Below are 26,874 nucleotides of genomic sequence, written 5' to 3' on the forward strand. Positions count from 1 at the left end.
CGGGTTAATTGTAAATATATCAAATATGGGGCTTTGGGGGTAGCCTTTTCTTAATCCCCTGACTTACAATAATCAAGTTTTAATTATCTGTTAGTTTTGATAGGGGCTGAGTGATTGTAAGAAGTTTGTTTTCTTTCGAGATTTAATGTTAACTTTTGATTTGGACTATTGTGTTTAAATGGACTGCATGAGATCGGCACCTGAGTAAATTTTATTTTGAACGGATTATTGGGACTGTTAGGAGGGAAACAGGTAGGGGCTTTTGTCATATTTTACAATAGTTGTATTTATTTGAATAAGGCATTCTTGGAGGGATAAAATCAGTAAGCATTTCCTGTACTTTAGGAATGAATTATAAAATTGTCAGTAGCAATGATAACTCAAATTAGTCAAGCTCAGCATTTGTTGTCAGCCTTCACCTTTAAAAACATGACCTGATAAAAATCAGTGTCAATAATTTTATGTAAAAAAAAGAGGGACAGCAACCCAATGACACTTAAGAAGACAAATGCACATGTTTTTATGGAACAGTAAATTTAAAGTGATATATAAAAAAGAAGATGTGGTATGATTGCCAATGAAACAACTATCCACAAAAGACTAAAATGACACAAACATTAACAACTATAAGTCACCGTACAGCCTTCTTCAATGAGTAAAGCCCATACCGCATAGTCAGCTATAAAAGTCCCCGATAAGACAATGTAAAACAATTCAAACGAGAAAACTAAATACGGCCTCATTTATGTAAAAAAATAAACGAAAAACAATTTGATCACTTCATAAATGTTCCAGGCGCATTGCTTCTAAATAATCAACCTACAGATCCATCCTGGTCACATTTTATGACCTTTCTGAATGAAAATATAAGGGAAGGGGATCTGTTTGAGGTTATATATAAAGTGAAGATTCACAAGCCTAGGAAACTTTTTACTGAAGTATTTGCCACTGGACTTAAAAACAAACAACAATCAATCTACCAAAAAAACTCTTGTAAAGCACTTGTGAAATATACAAGTACATATTAATTAGATTAGTCATAATAATCCTATTAATTATTGGAAATTATCAGAAAAAAAGAAGTTGCCATCTCTGCATGTATTAATGATTTTGAGATACATTTATTTCTTAAATCAAAAAAATATGTCCTAATCCCAAATCTACTAGACATTTGTTTGGCGTTTATTTCTTAAGAAGTGAAATTAACGTGATTACAGGGAAATTAATTAGTTATTGATTTTAGAAATTAAGGTTATTAGACCTCCTGTATGACACCTAAATTAGAAGATCAGGGTGAATTAGATAGACTAGGAAAGGGTTCATACGTTCCTTATCCCCCTCCCCATGCTGGGAGTATATTATTATCCGCTCACCAGGTCGTCACAGCTAATTTTCATCTCCCCACGAATAATTAGCATCTCATTACCATGTATTGTTATTGTATATCTGATAAGTATGACATGTTTGGGTTAATTTCGGTCTAATAAAGAAATTTACCATGCAGGTGACCTAATCCATAATGGCTGTCACAAAATACAAGTGCTCTCTAAGACATTTTTTGTGAAAAACGTTTTTTTGAACGTTGAAAGTCTTTTAAGAAAGTTGAAAAGAAAATAAAAGAAACAATTTACACTTGTTTTGAGAGCTTGAATTATTCCTTGTTATCACAATTAACAAGTGTTGGTTATACAAATTAAATATAGTACATGTACTGAAATAGAATAGAAACTAAAAAGAAGTTGCCATAAAAAAAAGCCTAAAACTTCCATACTTTAATAAAATTAGCTACAGTATTAATTTCGTAGACAAAATTGAGGTATTCTAATCTTTTTGAATGGATGAACTGATAAATTTATAGTCTTTGTAATTCAGATTTAAAAAATCTATTTCATAATGTCCAAAATATTGTCCCTTCAAATTGATGCTAGAAATTTATGTTGCTTTAGAGAAAGTAAAAAATTCTTGCATATATGTGAATTTCCGATGAGTTGTAAATTGCTACAAAACATTTTGCTTACTTAGATCACATTAACATTCATTTAGATGTAGGTTTCTTTGTTAATTACCTACAAAAACAATGTTGGTAAATAGTCATCCATTAAGGGGAGATAATTTCACTAATGGATGTAATAAATGATTGACAAGGAATGTACATTTCTTTGATGTTGTTGATTGTTTACAGTAGCACACAAGTCAATGTTTTGTTTACAAATATCTGTAAATGGATTAAATGACAAAAACTGTCAGGAGTTTTCATTGTAATTTAGTAAGAAGGATATTTAGTTGAGCCCTCTTTGACTGTCCTGAGAAAAATCTGTCAACGATATTGAGTTGTAATATTCAGAATGTCAGTTTCTCTGTGAACAGATTTTTTAATTAATTATTGACGAAATTGTTTTGTAATTTGTTATATTTACTTGACTTTTAATAATTTAATTATTTTATTTTATATAAATTTTCTTTAAACAGTCTTCAATATAAGCCCAAGAATTTGCATCAAAATGATGTTGAATAAAAAGTGAACTTATCTCCTGCACCACTTAGAAAACACAATATTTTCAAATTAAACTGTCACATCAATTATATTATGTTAGTTCACAGATGCCATATGCTTTCTTTCTCAATTTATAGGTGACAATTGCAAGAAGAGATTAAAAAAAATACACAATACCAATCAAGAAATGTATCTTTTTCTTTCTTATAAATATGTGATTTTGATTTTTTTACAAAATTTAATTTTTTCAATAAATTGCAAGATTAAAATATTAAAAAAAAACATCATTAAAATTAATTGGGTTTTCAAATTAATCTTAAAAGTCAGGATAAACAACATCAAGAACATTTCAAAAAAAAAAAAAAAAAACACCAAAAATTAAGAAAAAAGGGGGAGGGTCAACCCCACAAGTGCCTGTGCATTTTCCCTAAACTTTTAAAGTTTAACATTTTTGTGTTTTAAACATCTGTTTGCTGTAATAATATCAGTCGCCTTATCAGTATGAAATGACAGATTTATAGCACTACTTAACCATTTTATAATTGAGAGAAGATATGAAATTTACACTTTCTTGTGCATGGATGTTGGACTGTAAATACGCTTCCTAAATTTGTAATTTTGTGAGTTTTAAAAGAAAGAAAAAAAGTATTTATGGAGGAAAGAAAACTCATTTTGCTACAAAAAATGCTGGCCATTATGGAAATGAATAAAGTACACACAAAATAGTGTTGCTACAAAAAAAGTACATAACTGTTTTCTAAATTGAAAATAGAATAACATTTATTTTAAACATGAAGCATTTTCAAACAAAAATAGACACACAATAATTACTTGAATTGCATCATATAATTAAAAGATACAATGTTAAAACAAGAAACAGAATATTTGACAGTGTATAAGATGCTTCATTTAATTGGAAATAAAATCTAAACAGTGGTTCAGAGGCAAAAAATGATAAAAGGGAATGATTAAAGTAATTTAATTTTCATATCAAAGCAAAGTTTTTATAATAAATTATCTGTTGTTTCTTTGAAGATGATTTTAAACTTTTCTACATGACAGATGTAAAACAAATTTTTATTATATATGAATAAAAAAATCATTAAATTTTAGGAAAATTTTGAGATTAAATAAAAAAACATAATTTTAATTTCAATTTTATTATTTTCATACATAAAACCAGCTTAAGTTAGCATATTAATGTGTCAATTTTTACAACTCATTCAAATAAGATATATTGATCAGATTTAAATTTATGTTTTGGACATATCAGCCCTCAGGTGGCCCTCAGACCACTAGATCATGTCAATTAACTGGATAATTAGCATGAAAAAAACTCACTGTCCAGCTTATCATAATCTGGCCACTGGTCAGTGAAAATGGCAGAATCTGATTGGTCAGAAATGAACAATAGGTTCTGTCAGAGGAGTTGTATATTTCACTCCCACTACCTTGTACATTTCATGCTGTTGACTTCAGAATACAAGTGAAGTAGTTAACTGGTTCTACAAACAAATTGACTAAATTGAAAAATATTTGATACTTTAGGTAAATATTTAGATTTTTCTCATTGAACAGGTAAAATAAAGTGATTGCTGTATAGCCTGAGTAATATGTTATTTTAATTGTGGACTCTGTAGATTAAATGCCTCATTTTTATATCTTTCAGGATTGGTTTTTGAGCACTTTGGATGGAATTAACACAACATGTAGTTTGAATGTGGAACAATATAAATTGTGCATAACTTTGTTTAAATCAAATCATTTTCATCATCATCTCGACATTTCGCATCATTCATAAAGATATCAACATGACAAGTTCAAGTGTTCGTCAGTTGTTTCTATTATTAGCTTTGGACGTGTATCACAGCTTTACTGCTGCACAGGAATCTACCTCGCTCAGTTATAGTTTTCGTGAAGAACAAATGGAGGGCACTTTCGTTGGAAATGTTGCACGAGACAGTTTACTTTATGGAAATGTTACGCAAGAGGAATTTAGTCATATGAGATTTCAAATTTTAACGCAGGGAAACCAGCATGCACTTCTTTTTAAAATCAATGAAACAAGCAGTTCTCTTTACAGTAAACAAGTTTTAGATCGTGAAATTTTATGTCCGTATCAGAAAGTTTGCTTCCTGAATTTCAATGTTGCTGTTTATAAAAGGGATTCAAAAAATGGATTATTAGATCTCTACAAAATTATTCAAATAAATGTCTCGATAGAGGATACGAACGACAACTCTCCAGTTTTTCCTAACTCTGAAATAGCATTGACAGTCGAAGAAGCAGTATCTGTGGGATATATATTATATACAAGTGCAGCAGACGACAAGGACACAGGGTTCAATAACTCCGTCCAAACTTACGAACTTGTTCCTGGAAATGAAATGTTTGGACTAGATGTCACCAAAAATTTGGATGGGTCATCTGATCTTGGACTCATTGTGAATTATAAGTTAGATCGTGAAACAAGGGATTTTTATCAGTTGAAAATATTTGCTCGTGATGGTGGATTTCCACAAAGAACTGGAACTTTAACAGTGAATATGAGTATAACTGATTTCAACGACAACCGTCCACTTTTTTCACAACCAACATATCAAACTAGTGTTCCTGAAAGTGCATCTTTAAAAACACCAATTCTTGCACTTAGAGCTTCTGATGCTGACATTGGACAAAATGGAAAATTTTCTTATCGTTTTAATTCAAGAGTATTGTCGAAAGTAACAGAAGTTTTTGCAGTCAATGAGACCTCAGGAGAAATCTATGTTATTGCAGGACTGGATTATGAGGAGGAAAAACAGTATCAATTCTTGGTTGAAGTGGTGGATCATGGGAGAATTCCACTTTCATCGTCTGCCATGGTAACTGTTGATGTTGTTGATATCAATGACAATGCACCTCAAATAAATACAAATTTTCCACCAGGTGGCACTCTGATCTCAGAATCTGCAGAAGTTGGACGTTACATTGCTACAGTTTCTGTATCCGATAAAGATTTAGGCTCTAACGGAAAAGTGCTATGTCAGATTTTAGGGGACCATTTCAAACTTGAAGAATTGTACACTAATATGTATAAGATAGTGATCAGTAGTAAACTGGATTACGAAGCAAAGAAAGCTCATAATATAACATTAACATGCCAAGATCAGGGAATTCCCCAACAGCAAAATACCACTTCCTTCACAATCTATGTCAAAGATGAAAATGACAATTCACCTGTATTTAAAACTAACATGTATAGAGCAACCATTTTAGAAAATTTGGAAACTTTTCAAGAAATTGTTCAGATATCGGCAACTGACAAGGATAGTGGTGACAATGGTAAAGTTTCATACTCTTTACACACTGATGCAGGTGATAATTTCATCATTGACAATGAAACGGGTGTAGTTAAAACCAATGCTGTTTTTGATCGTGAAGCATTTATAGACTCTGAAGTGAGATTTCATGTGAATGCCTCTGATGATGGAATACCTCAACAAATGTCATCAATATTGGTTGTGTTAACATTAGAAGACATTAACGACCATCCACCAACTTTCAAAAAATCAATATTCATATTTAATGCTTTGGAGGGGCAAGAAAATGAACCAACTGTTGGAACAGTTACAGCTGAAGATCTTGACGCAGGTTCCAACGGACAATTTACTTTTTCATTCCGTTTTCCATCACCAAATGTTTTCTACCTTGACCCAAATACAGGTGTCATCAAATGCAGCAAGCTCGACCGAGAAGTACAGTCACAGTACAACTTTACCATCCAAGTCACTGATAAAGGCAATCCACCATTATCGTCGACTGCTGAAGTCACTGTGAATGTGTTTGATGACAATGATAACCCACCCATTATACACATGCCTAATATCAACAATGATACATTTTACGTTCCTTACACAGCCGCAGCAGGAACAGTCATCATGACTATAAATGCAACAGACAGTGACCTTGGAAACAATGCCCGTCTGCTCTATGGCATCGACAGCATTTCACCAAATAATCCAAACATTTTCAGACTTGATATGCATTCTGGGAATTTATCTGTTGCAAAAAGTATGCATTTGTACGACTCTGATACTTACAGAGTGTTGATTTCTGTCAAAGACAGTGGATACAGTCAGCATGTGACCTACTTTCGTTTTAATGTTGTTGTGACCTTGACCAATGAAACAAGTCTGACTGTCAAACAGAAAGAAGAACAAGGAACAAATGTTGTCATAGTTGCTGTCATTATCGTCGTGACGATTGTACTTTCAGCAGCCATTATTATAACAATCTGTGTCATTAGGCGTTTGGATCTGGGTCATCGTCAACAGAAAAAGAATAACCAAGAAACCATGTATGAGAAACGGATGTTCAATTCAAACCATAATGAGACCATTTCTACAGAATCATCACAATTTTCAGACGCACCATTGAAGAAGAAAAACAAAAAGGAAGTCAGCTTTTCGTTAAGTGAAGAATCTGATTCTGTGAATACATCAACATTTACGAACATTACGTCATTCTCAACATCCAAACATCCTGGTATTACATTCTTAGATGGAAAAATTATAGACGTGAGTATTCTTTTATCATGACAAAGGGGAAAAGACAACAGGAGGGGTGCGCAGTAGTTTTGCGGGGGAGGGGTATCTGAATGACAGTTTTAGAGATGAACAATTAGCAAGATATATGTTGATAAAAAAGATGTGGGTACATGTATATATCAATCATATGAGAAAGCAACCAAAGTTTAAAAACACATCATATATATATCCTTTAATTTTAAAATCTACATGAAACTTTTAAAAGCAGCCTGAATTGGTTATGAGTATTCACACACATTTTGTGAAAATTGAAAGGAACAGAAAACATAAAACCTCACTACTCAGCCTAGGCTAAAGTACAAAGTCTTTAGAATATTTCACTTACTATCTGGTTTAAGATTGATTGGTGAAAAAAAAGAAGAAGTCCTAGCTCCTCCTTGTTTAGATTAATACTAAAATAATGATCCAATATTCTAAATATTTGTTAGATAAGATAGTTCATTATTCACTTTGATAGGCTAACTATTTGCTATATCATTTGTAAAACTAATCCTCTTTGACAAAATAAGATTAATTATCTCCCCTTGACAAGCTATTTTAACCATGCTTAGCATTGAAAATATGAAGAATAATGAAATCAACATCTTTTATTTCTATTTCATTGAAATTGACATACAACCATGTGTGTGTTTGGTTAATGATATAAGTTTTCAAAAATATTCCATAATTCGGGAGATATGTGGGGGACTAAATTGAAATTAAAGACCCATTTTTGTGTGTCATAAATCTGGGTGGTGCCTAGATTTGGAATATGTGAGAAAAAATGTGATTGCTAAAGTTTTTCATCTCTATTCAAATATTATTGAATTTAAATGATAAGTTTTAATCCATAGTTGCATTAAAATTTAATCATTATAAATTTTAGTCCCATTTTTTTTTATTAAGGTTTTCAAAGTTTGAACATTTTTTTTTTCATTTTCTGTATGATTAAAAAAAAGTACAATTTTAAAAAACAAAAACATTTTGGTTTTCTTTTCCATTCAAATCTTTGAGTGATACAAGTTAACATGAAAGCTGATTAAATCAAGAAGACTCCTTTATTACAAATTGCTCAGAAATAAAGTAGCCATATTAATTACAACATCTTACAAATTTTGTTAAAAAGGTATGATTTACAAATTTCTTTGAGATTGGAAACAGATGCTAACTTAAATAATTAATGCATTAGAAACCCTATAGACCTTCTTGGAGATCTAATTAAATGATAAATTTCATGAATTATTAATTTATCCTGACATCTTTAATTAGAAATGATCTAACCTAGGCAAAAAAAAGATAAACAAAAACAACAAGATGTACTATAGAAAGAAGGGGGTGTCATTCCAATTTATGAATCTTATTTTATTATTAACATTTTTGTTTAAAAATAATTTTGCAAAAATTACTACAAAATTATGGACTCGGACACAGAAAAATAATTTCTAGTTGACCTAAATTTTCTGATTTATAAGGACAAACCTGTTGAATTTCAAAATTAAATGAAATCATTGTGTATCAAAAATTTAATTTGAAAAAATCAACAAATTTTCCAAATATTTGTTGAATTCTTAAACCCACCTTGTTCAAACATTTTAAGAACTACATGTATTCTTATCCTAAGTTTAAACATTGACTTTGTAAGTCATTCGAAAAATGTTCTTCAGAAATAGTTTAAAAAATGTTTTTAGTCATTTTTGGAACCACAGAACATGTTTTTAATTGGATTTAGGGTCACAGTTATTCTTAAGTATTTTTTTCCTCCAAAAATTCATCCACAGTTCATTTGAATAATAAATATTGTTTTTAGGGTTGGTTGTTATATATTATAAACTATGATTATTGATGCATGTTTTAAACAGTTGATGTTAGTTTTAAATACTAAATGTGAAATTTACGTTTACAATGCACATAACTATTGGGGTTTCTTAAATGACCATATATGAAAGACTTTTAAGTGAACATAAATTTAAAAAGGCGCAAAATTCACTAGATAATCATGCAAGTTAAAGAGATTGGGTTCATGCTTAATTGAAAACGTAAGGTCATTTTGAATGAAGTTTTTCCCCTCACAAAGTTAAGTCAAGAATTAGTGGTGACTTCTGATTTTGTTTGTGGGTGCTAATTAAAGATAAGTTTTAATTTGTAAATTATCGTCAATTTTCATATTTTAAATATCTACATGTTTTTGTTTGTCTAAATAAGCTTGGTAAGTTTTATTCATTTGACAAGAATGTCTGTTTAATTTTTACGGGTGAGAAAACCTCCGGAATAGATAAGAATTACGATTATATTGAAATAAAAACAAAATGTCGACCTAAAAAATCGACAATACAAAATCACCTAACCAGTAAATAAATGAATAATCAACACCCAAATAAATTAATGGTGGACAAATTAGTCAACTTTGAATCACAATAAAAATATTGGCAAAGGAAATGATTTTAATGGCGTGTGATATATCGATCAGCTAGTGCTAGCTTGATTTGACGGGCATCTGCTGCTTGGTAAATTTAGAACCACAAAGTCCTGAATTTTTAATTTTTATTGATCATAAAGGACACCTTCAAAAATCTTTATTTATTTATTTATTACCAATAGAATTGTGATACTTATAATTTTCCTCCAAAGATCTGAAATTTATATCAGAAAACTTGAATATTAATTTCATTCTCAGTTTAGAATATTTGAGATCAACAATTTATTCATTTATTGAAGAAATTTACACCTGAGAAGGTTGCTATTATGAACAATGCAAAAATATACTCAGTTCCATAAAAAAACATAAATATTAAAACATAAAAAAAGTATGTTAAGGGTTTTACTCATTGTTGAAGTCCAAACTGTGACTTAAAGATATTAACATCTACATCATCAAGTCTTTGTTGTTTCATTAGCAATCATGTCAAATCTTATTTCTATATTTCAAACTGTTTTAAATTTTTCAGAATCCACAAGCCAGTAGTTCTTTGATCACCAGCAATACACAGAATCCAGAAACCAGTAAACATTCATATGGTGACAAGCAATACGGGATAGATTGTCTTGGGTACCAGGCTGACCCCCGTCCACAGAGTCCAGGTTACTGGTACCAACAGCTTAAAGAGCAAGAGGTAGGTGTTATTTCACTGAAACAGGGATACAGGGTATATGATTTTTTTTTTTTAAGTTCAGTTGAGCTGTAATTTTCTCTACCTGTTTTGAAACATTCACTGGACATTTTATTGAAAATGAGTCAATTTAGATAATTTTTTTCACTGAAAAAATTTTGGTCATCTGTGTTTTACTGGACATCACTAAAAACTTGCTTCAAATTTACAGTAAAAAGGACAAAAAATACTGAGAAAATATTCAAACTCAAACGTCAGAGAAACTTCTAGGCCTTGGCCAAAAACAGAAGGCACTAAATTAGGCCAGCAAGTCCGCAAAACACTACATAGAAAAATATTTTGAGATGTGAATTGTGTCAATAGGTCGCGTCAGTTTAGTGTCAAAACTAAATACTCTAGTTTCACTGCTTTAAATAGAAAGTCTTTTACATTTCAACAATAAATGTATTACAAGGTACCAGTACTTAGTTGTTCTTAACAGCAGTCAACCAGTGTTAAAAAAATAATGTTATAAGACTCGTCAAAAAAATTATATGGTGCAATAATTAAATTATTTATGTAAACATGTTTGTTCAGCAGCTTTCAATCTTACCGGGAGGTAATAGATTGTAAAAACATCAAAAGTGAAAAAAGTTGTAAAAAGTATTACTTAAAATGTCTGTATGAAATAATATTTTAACTATATCATTCGGCTGTTGATTTTTTAGCCGTGGGCAAGGATGAGCAGAGAGAAAATGATTAAAAATAGATATTAAAGTGTCGTCGTGTTTGTAAAGTTAAATAGGGATCAAAATTAGTGATTTTATTCTTGAAGTAATTATTTACATTTCTTAACAATGGATTTGCCATAGCGACTCTTTTTGTTGCCATAAAGAATAGAAAACGCACATAACCATCGGCAATTTTTATGTCAAAAGACGGAGGTCATCTTCAGTATAAATATTATCATAACATATCAAAAGAAGTTCAGAAACTTTATTCTTCATAAAGAAATTAAATCTTTTTACTAAATCTTCACTAATCATTTTCGACATTTGTAATGTTATCATATTATATTAAGTTTCATAGGTGACAAGTTATTGAAAGAAATGTTTCAGTTACTTCCCCTTTTCTTTTATCTATTTTTTTTTTTTAACTTTTAATTCTTTTTTTCAAGATTTGTGTATCATGTAAATTAATTTGTATCTTTTGTAACTGAATTATTTAACCTGATATACTTGTTAGAAATAATCTTTAACAACATAACTGTTACACAAACTGCCTGTGGCAAAACATTTAAAGGGGTGATCATGCAATTCAACTATTAGTACACTTCACCGTTATCAAGGAAAATATTTTGAATGCAGTTAAACCTACCATCATTTTGTAATGTTTTTAGAACATCAATGTTAAGGGGACAGCTTAAAAAACACAGTTCATGAATTTGAATTTAGCATAATTGATGTCTTAAGTATTGTTTAACCTATATAAGTAATTTGAACTGTGACCTAAATTAGTAACTTTATGAATTATGTATTTTAGGCAAGAGAGATGCAACTACTACCTCATAAAAATGATGATGCACACAGTGAAGCTTCTGCAGAATCGGCAACAAGTGACAGTGGCCGAGGGGGCAGCGAAGAAGATATCCATAGCAACAGAGGTCACCCCTTCAGTGACACAGGTAATAGACCTTTGCAATGTATTCAAAAATCAACTAAACATTGTTTTCAATAAGATTCAAAAGAAAACGGTAATTCTTTCCGCTGATTTAAAAAAAATCAAATTTGTATCATTTTAGCACATATATTAAATAGGTGATAAAAATAAATATTTTATAGTTAAGATATATTTGATTTTTAAGACCAATTCATCATTTTTAAAGTTCTTTTTATTTAGTAATTTCCGTCCCTTTTTCCCTTCATTTGTAAATTCTGACGCTTACCTTGTTAAAAAGTTATTGAGATATCAAACGTTTTAATAACTTTGACCCCTTCAAGCAAGAATATATAAATCTTCTCTTCATAATGGGACTGTGTTAAATGGGGGAAGAAAATGAGCAAGTTATTTCAAAATCGTTAAAATGTTCTTTGTGACAAAAAGAGGTATTTATTAGAAAATTTTGAAGGATGAAAAAAAGGTTGAATATTTTAAAAAACGTTTCAATGTCTGTCGTTTTTTGTATCAACTTATGATGTAAATTTTTGAATAAATTACCTTAAAAGGCAATAAATTTAAAATTTAAAGCATAAATTGAGGTGGCGACAGTTGAACATTTATATTAAAAAGAATTTATATAACAATTTAATTTGATTTTTATTTGCATGAAACTTTAAAAAAGAAAAGTTCTGGACTTGAATTCAAATTAGTAAAATTGTAAAATATTACAATTTCATAAAAGAAGTTAAAACCTTTTCACTTATTACATATGAGTGTTAATATCTTTATTTTGGCGATAAAATGATAATGATCTTGTCATCAAGTAAAATATTTTAGATAAACGTCAAAATTAATGATCTGAAACATGAATCATTTTATAAACACTTACACTATAAAATATGTACATCTGTTTGAAAAGGATGACAAAATAAAATGTTGTGATTTTATGTATTATATTTTTTAAGAAAATTATAAATATTTTTAATTTCTGAATCATTTGTTTCTAATTTTACAGTGGTATTTTATCAATGCTATGTTTAAGGAGTAAGTTCAAGTCTTTGTTAATTTGCATGAGCATTTTTGACAAAATGGAATGTTTTTCCAAAAAATCGAATAACACTTAATAAATTGTATGAGTCTGAAGCGCTTTTCTGGATTTTCTTTATCAAGAACACACAAAACAAATATTTGAAAGCCAAGGATGGAAATTAAGTTGAAAGTGTAGAGGAGGGGTAAAACCTTTGGCTAGAAAATCCTCAAATTTGTCCTTTTATCTTCCCATTCCTAAAATAGTCCAATCCTTTCCCATTTATCAATATTTGTTTTACTATTTTTTTAGTCAAAGACTGAACAAAAAAAAGTTGCATGGCTTCTGTATGTCAGAATAAGCAATTTGATTGACAGATTTGGAATCCCTGTTAATTTCATGTAACATAATTGAGCTGACAAAAATAAATAAGAAAATCAGTTGCTACAGAAATTGATATGTAAAAAGTTTTGGTTCAATTAGCAGAATGATAAAGTGTGATGGCTATGGCTGCTGTAAGTTCTCTCTAAAAATCCCATTCAATCTTAATTTATTTTATCTTTTTATCTGGGTGGCAACAATTTTGAAGCTAAGTAACTCATTAATGAACCTAAAACAGTTGTCATTTTCATTCACCTTGAAATATACATTTTGTAATTAAGAAATTGACAGATAGCCAAAACGTCTTGCTTCACTAGAACTCTTTAAGTAGTCTGATTTAACAGATGAGTACAAAGAACTCGCAAGCATATGTCAGTCACTGAATTTTAAAATATTCATCATAATAGAAATTACATCTTTTAATTGCCTTCTGATTTTCTGTACCGAAAGACATTATGTAAAAACATTTTTTTAAATTGCATTGTGCTTTTATGTACCAAAAACTACCATAGACATTTAGTAAAATATAATAAGAATGATTAAAGCATGTTAAATATTAATAAAATGCTTGTTTCCGAATTTCAAAATGTCTTCGGAAGTTGCCTCTTGAAGAATATCATTTACAACTTACAATTATACTATACAGATTGATGTTGTTCGCTTTTTTCTGTGTGATTTATAATTTAATAAAATTAACATTTCCTCGCAATTAACCAAAAACCCTTTTATTTTCTCTGTTGTGAACTGAGAGGATTCCAACTATCTTCAGAGATATTCAAAAGCATGCATTTACTAAGAGTGTTCTAGTACCATGTTGTGAATTAGTCTTTGATATGCCTCTTAAAGAATGATATTTTATGCGGAAGTATTCTGACAATTTGTTTAACGATTTCTGTAAATGCTTTAATAAATGGTTTTCGTACAAGAATTTGTGACTTAAGTATCTATCATAGGTAGAAATCTGGTTTCTATATACCACTTGTAGAACAAAGGAATTTATCATTATGATATTAAACTGCGTGGCTGTTGCTATTCCTGGGTAAGAAGACTGAACTGGTTGACATGTTTTACACATGTAGAAATTATTATGATGTGTGTGGAAACTTTTATGAAATATATTTGTCTTATGTTGAAAAATCAGCATTATTTGATGTCAATTTTCAATATTATATATACAAGATAAACATCTAATACACTTGGAATAATTTTATTATTATTTTAATATTGTTTAAAAATTTCTAAATTTTCTTTTTTTCATTTTCAGATGAGCCATACAAATCAGGCAACCATTCTTCTAAGAACTCCAGTCTTTTACATTCCAGTTTTGATACGCCAATCAAAAATAAATCATCAGACAGTTATCCACGGAATATAAGCTTCAGTGATGATAGTGTAAATGCAAATACAACAGTCGATGAATTAAAATCAAAATATGTCAAACGGAAAGAGGCGTTAGTGGCGTCATACATGAACGCACATTTGCCGAACTTTTCACAAAGTGGAATTAGTGCTATTCAGACTCCTTCACGGAATAATTTATCTCACGGAAGAACTTTAGAAACTCTTGATGAGGCATCTCACAGTGCATACGGACTTAGATACTCCATGCAAGATATCGACACAATGAGTGACAGTATCGCCACGCGGGATGACGACGGAGCCAGTACGACAACGTCGGGAAGTTACACGATAAATCCTGACGAGCTAGTCAACGAAATAGACAATTTATTTTTCAATTCAGACATTATTGTGTAGTCTTCGTTGTATGGTTGTTATTTAAGTCCTTGGTGCCAAAATGTTACAATTTAAACTGCCTCATTTTCAAAACTGTTTCTATGGGAACTTGTGTAACCATAGCAACAGTTCTATTTATCAAAATAAAATGTGTTTCATGCATATTGAAGGTGCTCTTTATTGTTGTCTCAATGTTATAACTGTGATGTTTGCATGGAAAACTAAAACATACTGAGCTGTAGAAATATTGATTGAGGTCAACAACTCTATCATATAAGAAGGAAAATATATAAGTTATTTCTTTAAATCTGTTCTGAATTCACAAAGACTTTCAGCAATGAAACTTGTGTGTCTTTAACACCAAGTAATAGGGGGAGGTGATAAACTTTTATATTTTACTTCACAATTTAAATAATTACATTAGGTCAATCTGGATATATTTTTTCATGGAAAATGATTGATTTGTTGAATTTTAAATTCTACAAAAAAAATTGTCCAAACCCTAACATTTTCTTTTTTGAGGCTATTCAGATTCCTCACTCCTAGAGAGGTAGAATAAATTACTCTGGTAGAGTTGTTGACCACAATAGAATTCCTGTTATTATAATTGATTATAGTGCTACATAGTTATTTTTGCGTGAATGATAGGTCTGGAACCTGTTAGTCCCATGGCCAGTGAAAATCAACTGGGTACTTTATATTTCAATAGAAATTGTTTACCAGAAATAGTTAGTGTCTACATATGTACACACTAATGGAATTCAAATGTTTTGGTCAGTAAATTTTGAAAGATTGAAATAAAATAAAACGCCACATTTTAACTTCAAGGTATTTTCGATGAAGATTTTTAAAATTTTATCATGGACCTCAAATATTTCAGTATTTATTATTGCCCTTCTCTAGAGCCAAAACAAAACATGTAGGTTTTTTTTAAATAAATCTCTGAGGGTTTAATGATACAGAGTTTAGATAATAAGGTCTAAATAAAGAAATGCACAGTATTTCAATATTTATTTAACATAATGTATCAAATCCCTGCTGTTTTAATTTTACCAAACGATTTGTTTAGATTTGTTTAGTTACAGGCGGTTGGACTATTATTTTTATCATACTTGATCTTGAAAATTTCCAATAGAACAGAAAATGTTTAAATAAGCTCTGTGGAATTTTATATTGATTATCGCTGTTTGTTCAGATTACACTGGGAAAAAAACCAAAGCATTTTGAAGTAACTATGACCCCAAAAAAATATAGTTAAGGGGAGATAAACCAGATATTTTTATTTGGTAACTAAAATACTCTAGTCATTTCTCATATCATCGACATTTTCATCACATTTCATCTAATATTTGTCATTATTATTATTTTATGAAATATGCATTTTCATAATAATGTTATTGTATTGCTAAAAGAAGTAGTTGGACAATTGTTCCAGACATAACAGGTTTTTTTTCTCTAAAATGAATCAAAAGTCCTAAACTAAAGTCCCTAGAGAACATAAAATTTCTTCAAAAATGATTTTTAAATTTTATGTTTTTAGATATTTTAATTTATACTCTGCAAATTGTTCGTATTGATTCAGATTTTTTACATGAAATGGACTTTAAAATATTTAGGGGTTTAAAAGATAAATCAATATCTAAAATCTGTCTTATAGTTATGTCCCTTATTGTTGTGCTTGCAATGGGAATACATTTTATATCAAACTCATAGAGTGTGAATGTTGAAAATGGTTGTTGTTTTAATGATAATGTACAATTTTTATTTATGTTGAATAATTGTACAAACAATTTGTTGATATTTTGTACATAATTATTGTATTTTTTACAGAAAAACGTAATAAATCTTTATACAAATGAAATGTTTTCTTGTATTCATCTTTGAAAAAAGTTTTAAAAAAACAGCAATAAATACTGAAGTCTGAGAAAGATTCAAAACAGAAAGTCCATAATCAAATGGCAAAATTAAAAGCTCAAACTCAACAAATGAACGAACAAAAATTGTCATATTCCTAACTTGCTACAGGCATTTTCCTATGTAGGAAATGGTGGATTAACCTGGTTTTATAGCTAGCTAAACCTCTAACTTGTTTAAAAATGAGAATAAAAATAATATGTTAGTAAATGACAATTAGACAACAACCAAAGAAAGACAAATGAAAAATAGAGATGAACTGTTTTTTGGTCACTAAGAGATCAAAGAATTATTTTCCTTGTAAATAGGTTTGGAAAATGTTCACCACATTTAAAAATTTCTTTGAAATTGGAACTATATGAGATGAATATGTCAATGAGACAGCACACCAACAACACAAACAACCAATATGCATTGTAGAGGTCAACAAAGTCCTCAAAACCTCAACTGTGCAGACAGTAATATAAAATTTCAAGGTTGAAATTGTCATGTGTTTTGAAAACAAAACTAAAATAGATCAGCCATCAATACAGAATTCTCAAAATAAAAAAAGATGAACCTATAAACTCAGTATAAAGACACAAGACCACCAATGAACAAGTTTTGAAATTTAAACACGAGGTTTATGACCATAAAAGGAAGGTTGGGATTGATGTCAAGAGTTTTGGTCCCAACGTCAAACACAAAAAATGGATTTTCATTTTTTTTATTTTTTTCCAAGACTGCATTAGAGCAATTGCAACTTGCTCAATCAGAATGGCAAAGAATACATAGACCACTTGCATATATCTAACTGATTCTTAAATTATGGAATTTTATAAGAGTTGCTTCCCTTATCATGGACAGTCTTTATCATCACTGATGGAAAAACCAACGGAAGATATATATTGTTCATCATTAAATCTGTAGGAATTATTATTTTATATGTAGGAAAAGCTTTTTGGTTTGAACTATGTCCAGTGCACGATGTTTTGTCGATATTGTCAACATCACAATGCCAACTTTATAGAGTCGTTATTGTGTTTACATTGTATCCTATCAATATGTTCTATACCTTTCTGTTTACATCGTTCACATCGCATACATCGTAATATTAACAATATCGTGTCAACATCGTGTTTATATTGTATATATAGAGTCTATACCTTTCTGTTTACATCGTTCACATCGCATACATCACAATGTTAACAATATCGTGGTCAACATCGTGTTTATATTGTGTATGTACAGTCTATACCTTTCTGTTTACATCGTTCACATCGTATACATCGCGATGTTGACAATATCGTGTCAACATCGTGTTTATATTGTGTATGTAGAGTCTCTACCTCTCTGTTTACATCGTTCACATCGTAAACATCGCAATGTTAACAATATCGTGTCAACATCGTGTTTATAATGTGTATGTAGAGTCTATACCTTTCTGTTTACACCGTTCACATCGTATACATCGCGATGTTGACAATATCGTGTCAACATCGTGTTTATATTGTATATATATATATATATAAAGTCTCTACCTTTCTGTTTACATCGTTCACATCGTATACATCGCGATGTTGACAATATTGTGTCAACATCGTGTTTATATTGTGAATATATAAATAAAGTATCTACCTTTCTGTTTACATCGTTCACATCGTATACATCGCGATGTTGACAATATTGTGTCAACATCGTGTTTATATTGTGAATATATAAATAAAGTATCTACCTTTCTGTTTACATCGTTCACATCGTATACATCGCGATGTTGACAATATTGTGTCAACATCGTGTTTATATTGTATATATAAGAGTCTATACCTTTATGTTTACATCGTTTACATCGTATACATCGCGATGTTGACAATATCGTGTCAACATCGTGTTTATATTGTATATATATATATATTTGCGAAAGCAAATTTACAGATCTAACATTGTTGGGTTGATGTTTAGACGAGTTATATATATATATATAACTATATACAACTCGTCTAAACATCAACCCAACAATGTTAGATCTGTAAATTTGCTTTCGCAAATTTTTGGTTCTTCCCTCGCCGGGATTCGAACCCATGCTACTGTGATATCGTGACACCAAATCGCCTGCACTGCAGCCGTCCCGCTAGACCACACGACCACCTGGGCTCTCAATAAAAGAGCATTCGGTGGCCATATGTTACCTTTCCACGTCAGTTTTAATCTAGCGGCGTACTGCAGTACATGATATATAAGGCATGAAGATGTTATTGTTACAGATCAGCTAAATTATCTATAGTAAAGGATCCTACAAATTAATGTAAGATACAGTCACAGAAAATAATTATATTCATAAGTACGTCTGAGTCAGTGACAACCCTACAACAGATGTATCCATCGGATCGCCATCAATGATGGTGATACATGGCTGTGTACATAATGTATATACAACTCGTCTAAACATCAACCCAACAATGTTAGATCTGTAAATTTGCTTTCGCAAATTTTTGGTTCTTCCCTCGCCGGGATTCGAACCCATGCTACTGTGATATCGTGACACCAAATCGCCTGCACTGCAGCCGTCCCGCTAGACCACACGACCACCTGGGCTCTCAATAAAAGAGCTTTCGGTGGCCATATGTTACCTTTCCACGTCAGTTTTAATCTAGCGGCGTACTGCAGTACATGATATATAAGGCATGAAGATGTTATTGTTACAGATCAGCTAAATTATCTATAGTAAAGGATCCTACAAATTAATGTAAGATACAGTCACAGAAAATAATTATATTCATAAGTACGTCTGAGTCAGTGACAACCCTACAACAGATGTATCCATCGGATCGCCATCAATGATGGTGATACATGGCTGTGTACATAATGTATATACAACTCGTCTAAACATCAACCCAACAATGTTAGATCTGTAAATTTGCTTTCGCAAATTTTTGGTTCTTCCCTCGCCGGGATTCGAACCCATGCTACTGTGATATCGTGACACCAAATCGCCTGCACTGCAGCCGTCCCGCTAGACCACACGACCACCTGAGCTCTCAATAAAAGAGCTTATATATATATATATATATATATATACTCTACCTTTCTGTTTACCTCGTTCACATCGTATACATCGCGATGTTGACAATATTGTGTCAACATCGTGTTTAAATTGTAAATATATATATAAAGTATCTACCTTTCTGTTTACATCGTTCACATCGTATACATCGCGATGTTGACAATATTGTGTCAACATCGTGTTTATATTGTATATATGGAGTCTATACCTTTATGTCTACATCGTGTTGTTTGTGCTGTATTTAGACCCTTCTTCAACGAAATTTGTTTTACATGCACACGTATAAAAATTGCTACTGTTAAATAGAGTAAAAATTCTGGTAACAGTTAAAATTTGAGCTCCGATGAAATTAATAGTAAGTTTGCAGTTTCTATTTTCTATGGGTGTACCTCTTTTTCTTCAGATGTATATTCTTTTGTTACATTTATCTTATATTACGGTATGTGTACCTTTACTGCCAATACTGATTAATGATATTTAAGTTGAAAATAAAGTAACCTGAACACAAACCTACATCTCAACTATTATAACTTGTTTTTAGTGTTTTTTTCCATTGTTTTCTTGAATTTTGCAAAACTTTCAGTGGCAAATATTACATAAACATCATCACAAAAGATTTGTCTATATGAGTGGAATATTCTTTCACCAGACGGAACATGAATGTGTTGGTTACTATTTAGCATGTAATTCTACATAAATACGCGTGTGTGTGTTAAATATTTCTACTGATGTAGAATTTTTAAGCCAAATGTATAATACGTGCTAAATTAGTATACCTTCGTTTACGGGACGTATTATGGTATATCGTTGTCCGTCTGTCCGTCCGTCGTCATCACGTCAGACTCTTTAACCAATTGACATAAAACTTTGGTGAATTGTTTATATCTATTGACGTGAGCTCCCTTTAGTTTTTTTTATGGATTTTAGATTTTATGTTTCTCAGTTATAGGGTTTTATTCATTATAAAAGGGGGATTTATCAGCTTTCGGACAACAACTAAATATTGCTTTCAGCAGTTTTCATAAATCTTTGGTGAATTGGTCATATCTATTTATGTAAGCTCCCTTTAGAATTTTATAGATTTTCGATTTTACGTTTCCGAGATATGGGGTTTAATTCATTAAAAAAGGGGGGATTTTCCAGCTTTTGTAAGATAACTCTAAAATGCTTCCACCAATTATCATACAATTTTGATGAATTATTTATATCTGTTGATGTAAATTCCTTTTAGATTTTCATTAATTTCTAATATGACATTGAGAAGTAATGAATCTCTCTGAAATTGTACCACAAGGTTTCATATCACAAATACGAGAGCTGAAATTGAGTTTAGGGTGCATTTAATTGCTCCAAACCTTCAGGAATTAGGGGCAAAAAACAAGCATTTTGCTAGTTTTACTATTTGACAATAACTTGTGTTTAAGTGTGTGGATCTATCTAAAAATGCACTACAAGGTTCCATACCACAAAGGAAAGGCTAGGATTGAGTTTTGGGGTAAGTATTCTAAGAAGGGTGGAAAGGGGGAGGGTGTCAAATTTTGCACAATAGTTTTTTAAGACCTTCGACCACATATATTTTGTGTCAGAAACCTATATTATCTCAAAAATTTGATGATGACAATCCAATCTCAGACAGTATCAGAAAATTGTGTCCAAACGTGCCCCAACTGTTCATGGTTCAACATCTGCGGGCGTATCAGGCTGCTCTCAGCGAAGCTTTTTATTGTTGTAGTTAATCAATAGTACCAAAATATAGAACTAGGCATATCGTTTGATATTCCCACATTATTTGACGTCTATAGCGGCCTTATGTTTAACTTGCTGGTCCTACAGTGCGTTAACGACAGTTTGAAGAAGTACAACAAAATATAATTTATTTTTTGTGCCAATATTGTTTTTATTGTCAAAATAATGTTTTTATTGTCAAAATCATGAGCTACATGTACAATTTAATACGGTGCTTTCTTTTATTAGCGTTTAATATTTTAATAAACATGATTACAAGATACGAATCACTCATTTATTTCCATGCTCAACCCCCCCCCCCCCCCCCCTAAAAACAATAAAAGACGTAAGATGTCATAGGAACATTTGGGAAAGATGGACAACACTTTGATAATTTCTATCGTCACATGTAAAATAAATAACGATTTTCAAATAGCACTATTAAACATAATTTACGTCCAGTGGCAAGTTTAATGCAATATTCAGAATTAGAACATATTAATTTTGACCCTGCTTTGTATTAACCCGACAGACTGAGTCGAAATTATTTATACATGTAGAATAGAAGACTATAGTTATGACGTTTCCTGCATGTAATATGAAAATAATGAAAGTTCAAACTCATTGTTTTTATTTACAATACTCTGATGAACCAAGAAGGTTATCATATAACCTCCTTGGATGAACAGAAAACTACAGATTCCGGAAGCTGTACGCTAACATGCTGTTACTCTTGAACTATTAATATCCCTCTTCCCCTTCCCCCAAAAAAATATAACATGAACCCTACATACAGCATCGCGACAATACGCTCCAAAGAAAAGTGTATGTCACATACTTTGTTTTCAAGAAAATGGTTCTAGAGGGTACTTAATCATATTGAATATGCTATGAATTTCAAACGTTCTCACTGATTATGTGTTTTGAATAGATAAGTTCTTTTTTATCATAAGGGTCTGGATAGAGGGTCATTCATTTATTAGTATTAAGTTTGTGTTACCAATATTTTTATTCTTTATATTTTAGCACCTCATCATTCTCTAATCTTTTCTTCTTCTTTTTTTGACTTTTATTCTGCAGTATTTATCCATTATTCTGGATTCCGTAAACCCCAATACGATCAGACCCTTACTTATGGAAACGTATTTTTAATTTAATTATAACAGTTGTAAAAACATGATATGTTCATAATCATTTTCCTGCTTTAGTTGACTCGCTATCTTATAAATGAGCAACTTTTACGACGGACTCGAAAACGGCGACGTCATAATACAGTCACGACACTATAGCGGCACCGAAAACGATGTAAACAATATCAATGTCAACAATGTTGACACAACATCGTGGTAACATTGTAAACATCGCGATGTTAACGATGTCAACGATGTAAACAACATATAATAGTTCAAACAATGTAAACGATGTTAACACGACATCGTGTTTACATTGTAAACATCGCGATGTTAACGATGTCAACGATGTAGCCTAAACAATATATAAGAGTTCAAACAATGTAAACGATGTTGACACGATATCGTGTTTACATTGTATACATCGCAATGTTAACGATGTCAACGATGTAAACAATATATAAGGGTTCAAACAATGTAAATGATGTTTACACGATATCGTTTTAACATTGTAGATATCGCGATGTCGACAATATTGAATAAACATCCTGCACTGGACATGAATGTTTGGTTTGCAATAAAATCAAATGTTATTATGCTATCATTTTAGAGTTCAAACTATTTAATATGTACAGATTACTATTTTCCAATTGACATTGAAGTGGTAGAGAGAATCTAACTTCCTGTGATAAGGGAAAGTGAAAGAGGTCTATGAATAAAAAGACACTTGCTTTATTTAATTGATTGTTGATTGGTAAATGTCCAGTGGCAACTATTTCATGCATATTCTGGACGAATATCTATGATGGTGGAAACTCCAATACTAAATGAACAATAAAATGGTGGCACTTTGCATTGTGTACGTCAATTAAAGGCAATGCTCTTGTAAATGAAATATGGTCTGGATTGGAACTACATAATAAATCTGATAATGGGAATATATATTACAGAAAAAGGGCCACAAAAATAAAGCATACAGAATAATGGGGTACCAAAATATAAAGAATAAAGGATAAGAGTCAAAATTTATATAAAAAACCAGAGAAATATGGCTTATAAATTTAATAATACTGGATTCATGTACCCCACCATCGATCCAAACCTTCATTAAATGGATAAAATAATTGTATGAGCAGAAATTCTGAATGGGATTCGAAACAAGGGAGAACAAATATTGAATGGGATTCGACACAAGGGAGAACAAATATTAAATGGGATTCGACACAAGGGAGAACAAATATTGAATTGGATTCTACACAAGGGAGATCAAATTTTGAATGCCACAGAAAATATATTGGAACAGTAGGTGATGTAGGTGTCTTGTTAATGCTATGTACATTGTACTCTGCTACAGTGGAACAATCGTTAAAGTCTTTTCTTTCCATATTAAATACATCCCACACAACAAATGATGTTTTTTGTGGAGGAACACTAAAACGTAAAGATGCTGCCAGGCTACTTCGACCAGACCGGCGTACAAGTTCCCGCCTTATTGCATGTACATTGACTTTCAGTGTCCGAGTATCGCTCAAATCGTCGTTTATATAAATACCAGTCGTATTAATCTTGATTTTAGATAAACTTTGTTCATTTGATTTCGAAAATCTAAAAAGAGCAGGAAAAATCTTGTTCTTGAAATATTCATTTTTCTTTCTAGAATTTTTCATACAAAGGATAACAGGCTTCACAAAAGATTTTTATACAGTATAACATACCACAACAATATTCGGCACATCCGGATTTGAAGTACACGAAATATAAATCGTCTTTACAATTTGATAAGCTCTTTAAAGTCCCGAATTTTGTGGATAAATGGTACTTCCAATTTCCATTTAAATAATTCAAATAAGGGCCAATGCCAAAGAAAGTCTTCCACTCCTACCAAAGGTTACATGCAGAATCAGTTTAGGCATGTATCTACTTTGAGATTCTAAAATATTACAGCAGATTTCTAAACATTCTTGTACATGATTATCAATGCATATACGAATACTCTTGACTGCAAATTTGATCGATTTTGGCAAGTTTTGATCGAAAACATACTTTATAATTAGTAAACCAAAATTCGACTTCTACAAACAGTCAAGCTTGTGTGTCATCTTTCCATTTATAGATGTTCTTCAATTGCAAAATTTACATTACGCGTTTTCGAAATATTTTATCAAATTTGTCTTCAGCTGCATTGTTGATTGTAACTTTCAAAATCAAATTAAATCTATAGTCAAAAACAATATAAATAGGAACCATGTCTTGTACTAGACCGAATGCTGAAACAGATTTTGTTACGTGCTAGTTCACAAGGCACGGTCGTCAGGAAAACATGATGGAAACCTAGTATATTTATACACCAGGGGTGGTGTTCTCGAAGCTATCTTAGGATTAGGACGTGTCCTAAGTCTATCTTATGACAAGTCTTTGTCCTAAGTCGTGTTCTCGAAGCTCTCTTAACTTATGATATATCTCATTTTTCGTCCTAACTTTAGGACACCCAATAAGGTGTCTTAAGAGCATCCTATCTTCACCCTAGTGTAATAATGTTTGGATTTCGCTTTTTGCTCATTATTTTACGTGAAAATGAACATGAAATGAAACGCACCATCGGTTATTAACTCGTATATAAAGAAATTGTGCATGATTTAAACTTTGAACTTCGTGTTTCACGATACGATTACACAACAAATTAAATTTTCATTTCGACACATATTCGGACTCATTGGTGTTTTTACATACAATACAATGTAAAATATTTTGCCCCATAACACCCATTTATTTTTTCACATAAGACTAAATAGCTCACGAAAGGTCATTTACCAAAATTTTAGAAAATTCTTAATTTTATTTCTTTTGTTTTGAGACCTAATATAACCAATCCAAATATAAGGTAAAAGTCGGAGTCAGCCTTTTCCCGCCATATTTTAAATCTCATATATCTCGAAAAGGAGTTCCATGACCTATCACTATTTTTAACTTATTTTTATCCTTACTTGATGCTCTACCAACTTATAGTATCAATTTTAACTTCTTAATTTATAAATTTTAACCTAACCTCACCTAAGTACATCCTTAAGACAACTTATTGGGTGTCCAAAAGTTAGGACGAAAAATGAGATATATCATAAGTTAAGAGAGCTTCGAGAACACGACTTAGGGTAAAGACTTGTTATAAGATAGACTTAGGACATAATGCTAAGATAGCTTCGAGAACACCACCCCAGATTTACAATGTATCTTTGATTGATTGATTGATTGATTGATTGATTGATTGATTGATTGTTTGTTGGTTGCTTAACATTCAAACGACAAGTCAAAAGACAAAATATTTTATTTCCTCAGACACAAACGTGTACAAGAGGTCAAAACATACTAAAGTATACATATAAATCAACTGCAGAGTAGTGTACGATAATAGATCTCAGTGGTCACGATAATCTTTGAGATATACAAGAATGCATTTTGGGTTAGAATAGTTCAGTATTTTCTTTTTGATTTAAGTTTGAATTGTAACAATCTTGGTATAGCTCAATCCTTTTTAGCCCCCTAAAAATTGACTCTCAAAATCTAACTTATAAACGACTTTATTGATTGATTGTAATTTGCTTTTTAATGTGCTATGACATACATACATAGTCACAACAGATTTGTTCAATATTTGATATTAGCCTGGTTCAATCTCTCTGACTTTATGATACCCAGGTTTCGGCAAATGTCTACACCCAGTGTTTTCTGGGGTGCATGTCGCTAAGTCTTTCGGGTTTTCTTTTATGTTGTGTTGTATCCAGTTTGTCTTTTTCTTTTTAGGCCATGACTTTGTCAGTTTGATTTCGACGTATGAATTTGAATGTTCCTGTGGTATCTTTCACCTCTCAACTACATTGTAAAGTAATATTCCATATTCAGTTTATGAAATCTGAATCAAAAGTCCGACTCATATATGAATGGTACTGATTTCCTTTTTAATTTAAGTAATACTGTAATACTTTATCCGAACCGAATAATCCAACATTTATATACCCTTATATATGCCAAATAATTTTGGTGTTTTTTGGTGTGTTTTTTTTTTAAATGTAGCGTAGTTTATTGGAAGAAGGATAACTCTATTTGACTTGCAGTTGG

General features: G+C 31.1%; 1 protein-coding gene across 3 annotated transcripts in view; it reads left to right on the forward strand.

Moving 5' to 3' along the window:
• Positions 1-16,810, forward strand: part of LOC134700238 (protocadherin-9-like) — a 52,133-nt gene extending 35,323 nt beyond the window's left edge. Inside the window, exons 3-7 of one of the 3 annotated variants that reach the window (XM_063561599.1) lie at positions 4,164-7,053; positions 10,008-10,172; positions 11,691-11,832; positions 12,823-12,851; positions 14,480-14,538. In XM_063561599.1, the coding sequence (XP_063417669.1) occupies positions 4,306-7,053; positions 10,008-10,172; positions 11,691-11,832; positions 12,823-12,848 (3,081 nt within the window). In that variant the 5' untranslated portion in view covers positions 4,164-4,305 and the 3' untranslated portion in view covers positions 12,849-12,851; positions 14,480-14,538. Of the gene's footprint in view, positions 1-3,890; positions 4,043-4,163; positions 7,054-10,007; positions 10,173-11,690; positions 11,833-12,822; positions 12,852-14,479 lie in introns of those variants that run through there. The other 2 variants (XM_063561598.1, XM_063561597.1) reach the window with 2 other exon arrangements.
• The last annotated feature ends 10,064 nt before the right edge of the window (positions 16,811-26,874 follow it).

This window comes from Mytilus trossulus, unplaced genomic scaffold (genome assembly GCF_036588685.1).
Source record: "Mytilus trossulus isolate FHL-02 unplaced genomic scaffold, PNRI_Mtr1.1.1.hap1 h1tg000128l__unscaffolded, whole genome shotgun sequence".
In the NCBI taxonomy this organism is placed as follows: Eukaryota; Metazoa; Mollusca; class Bivalvia; order Mytilida; family Mytilidae; genus Mytilus; species Mytilus trossulus.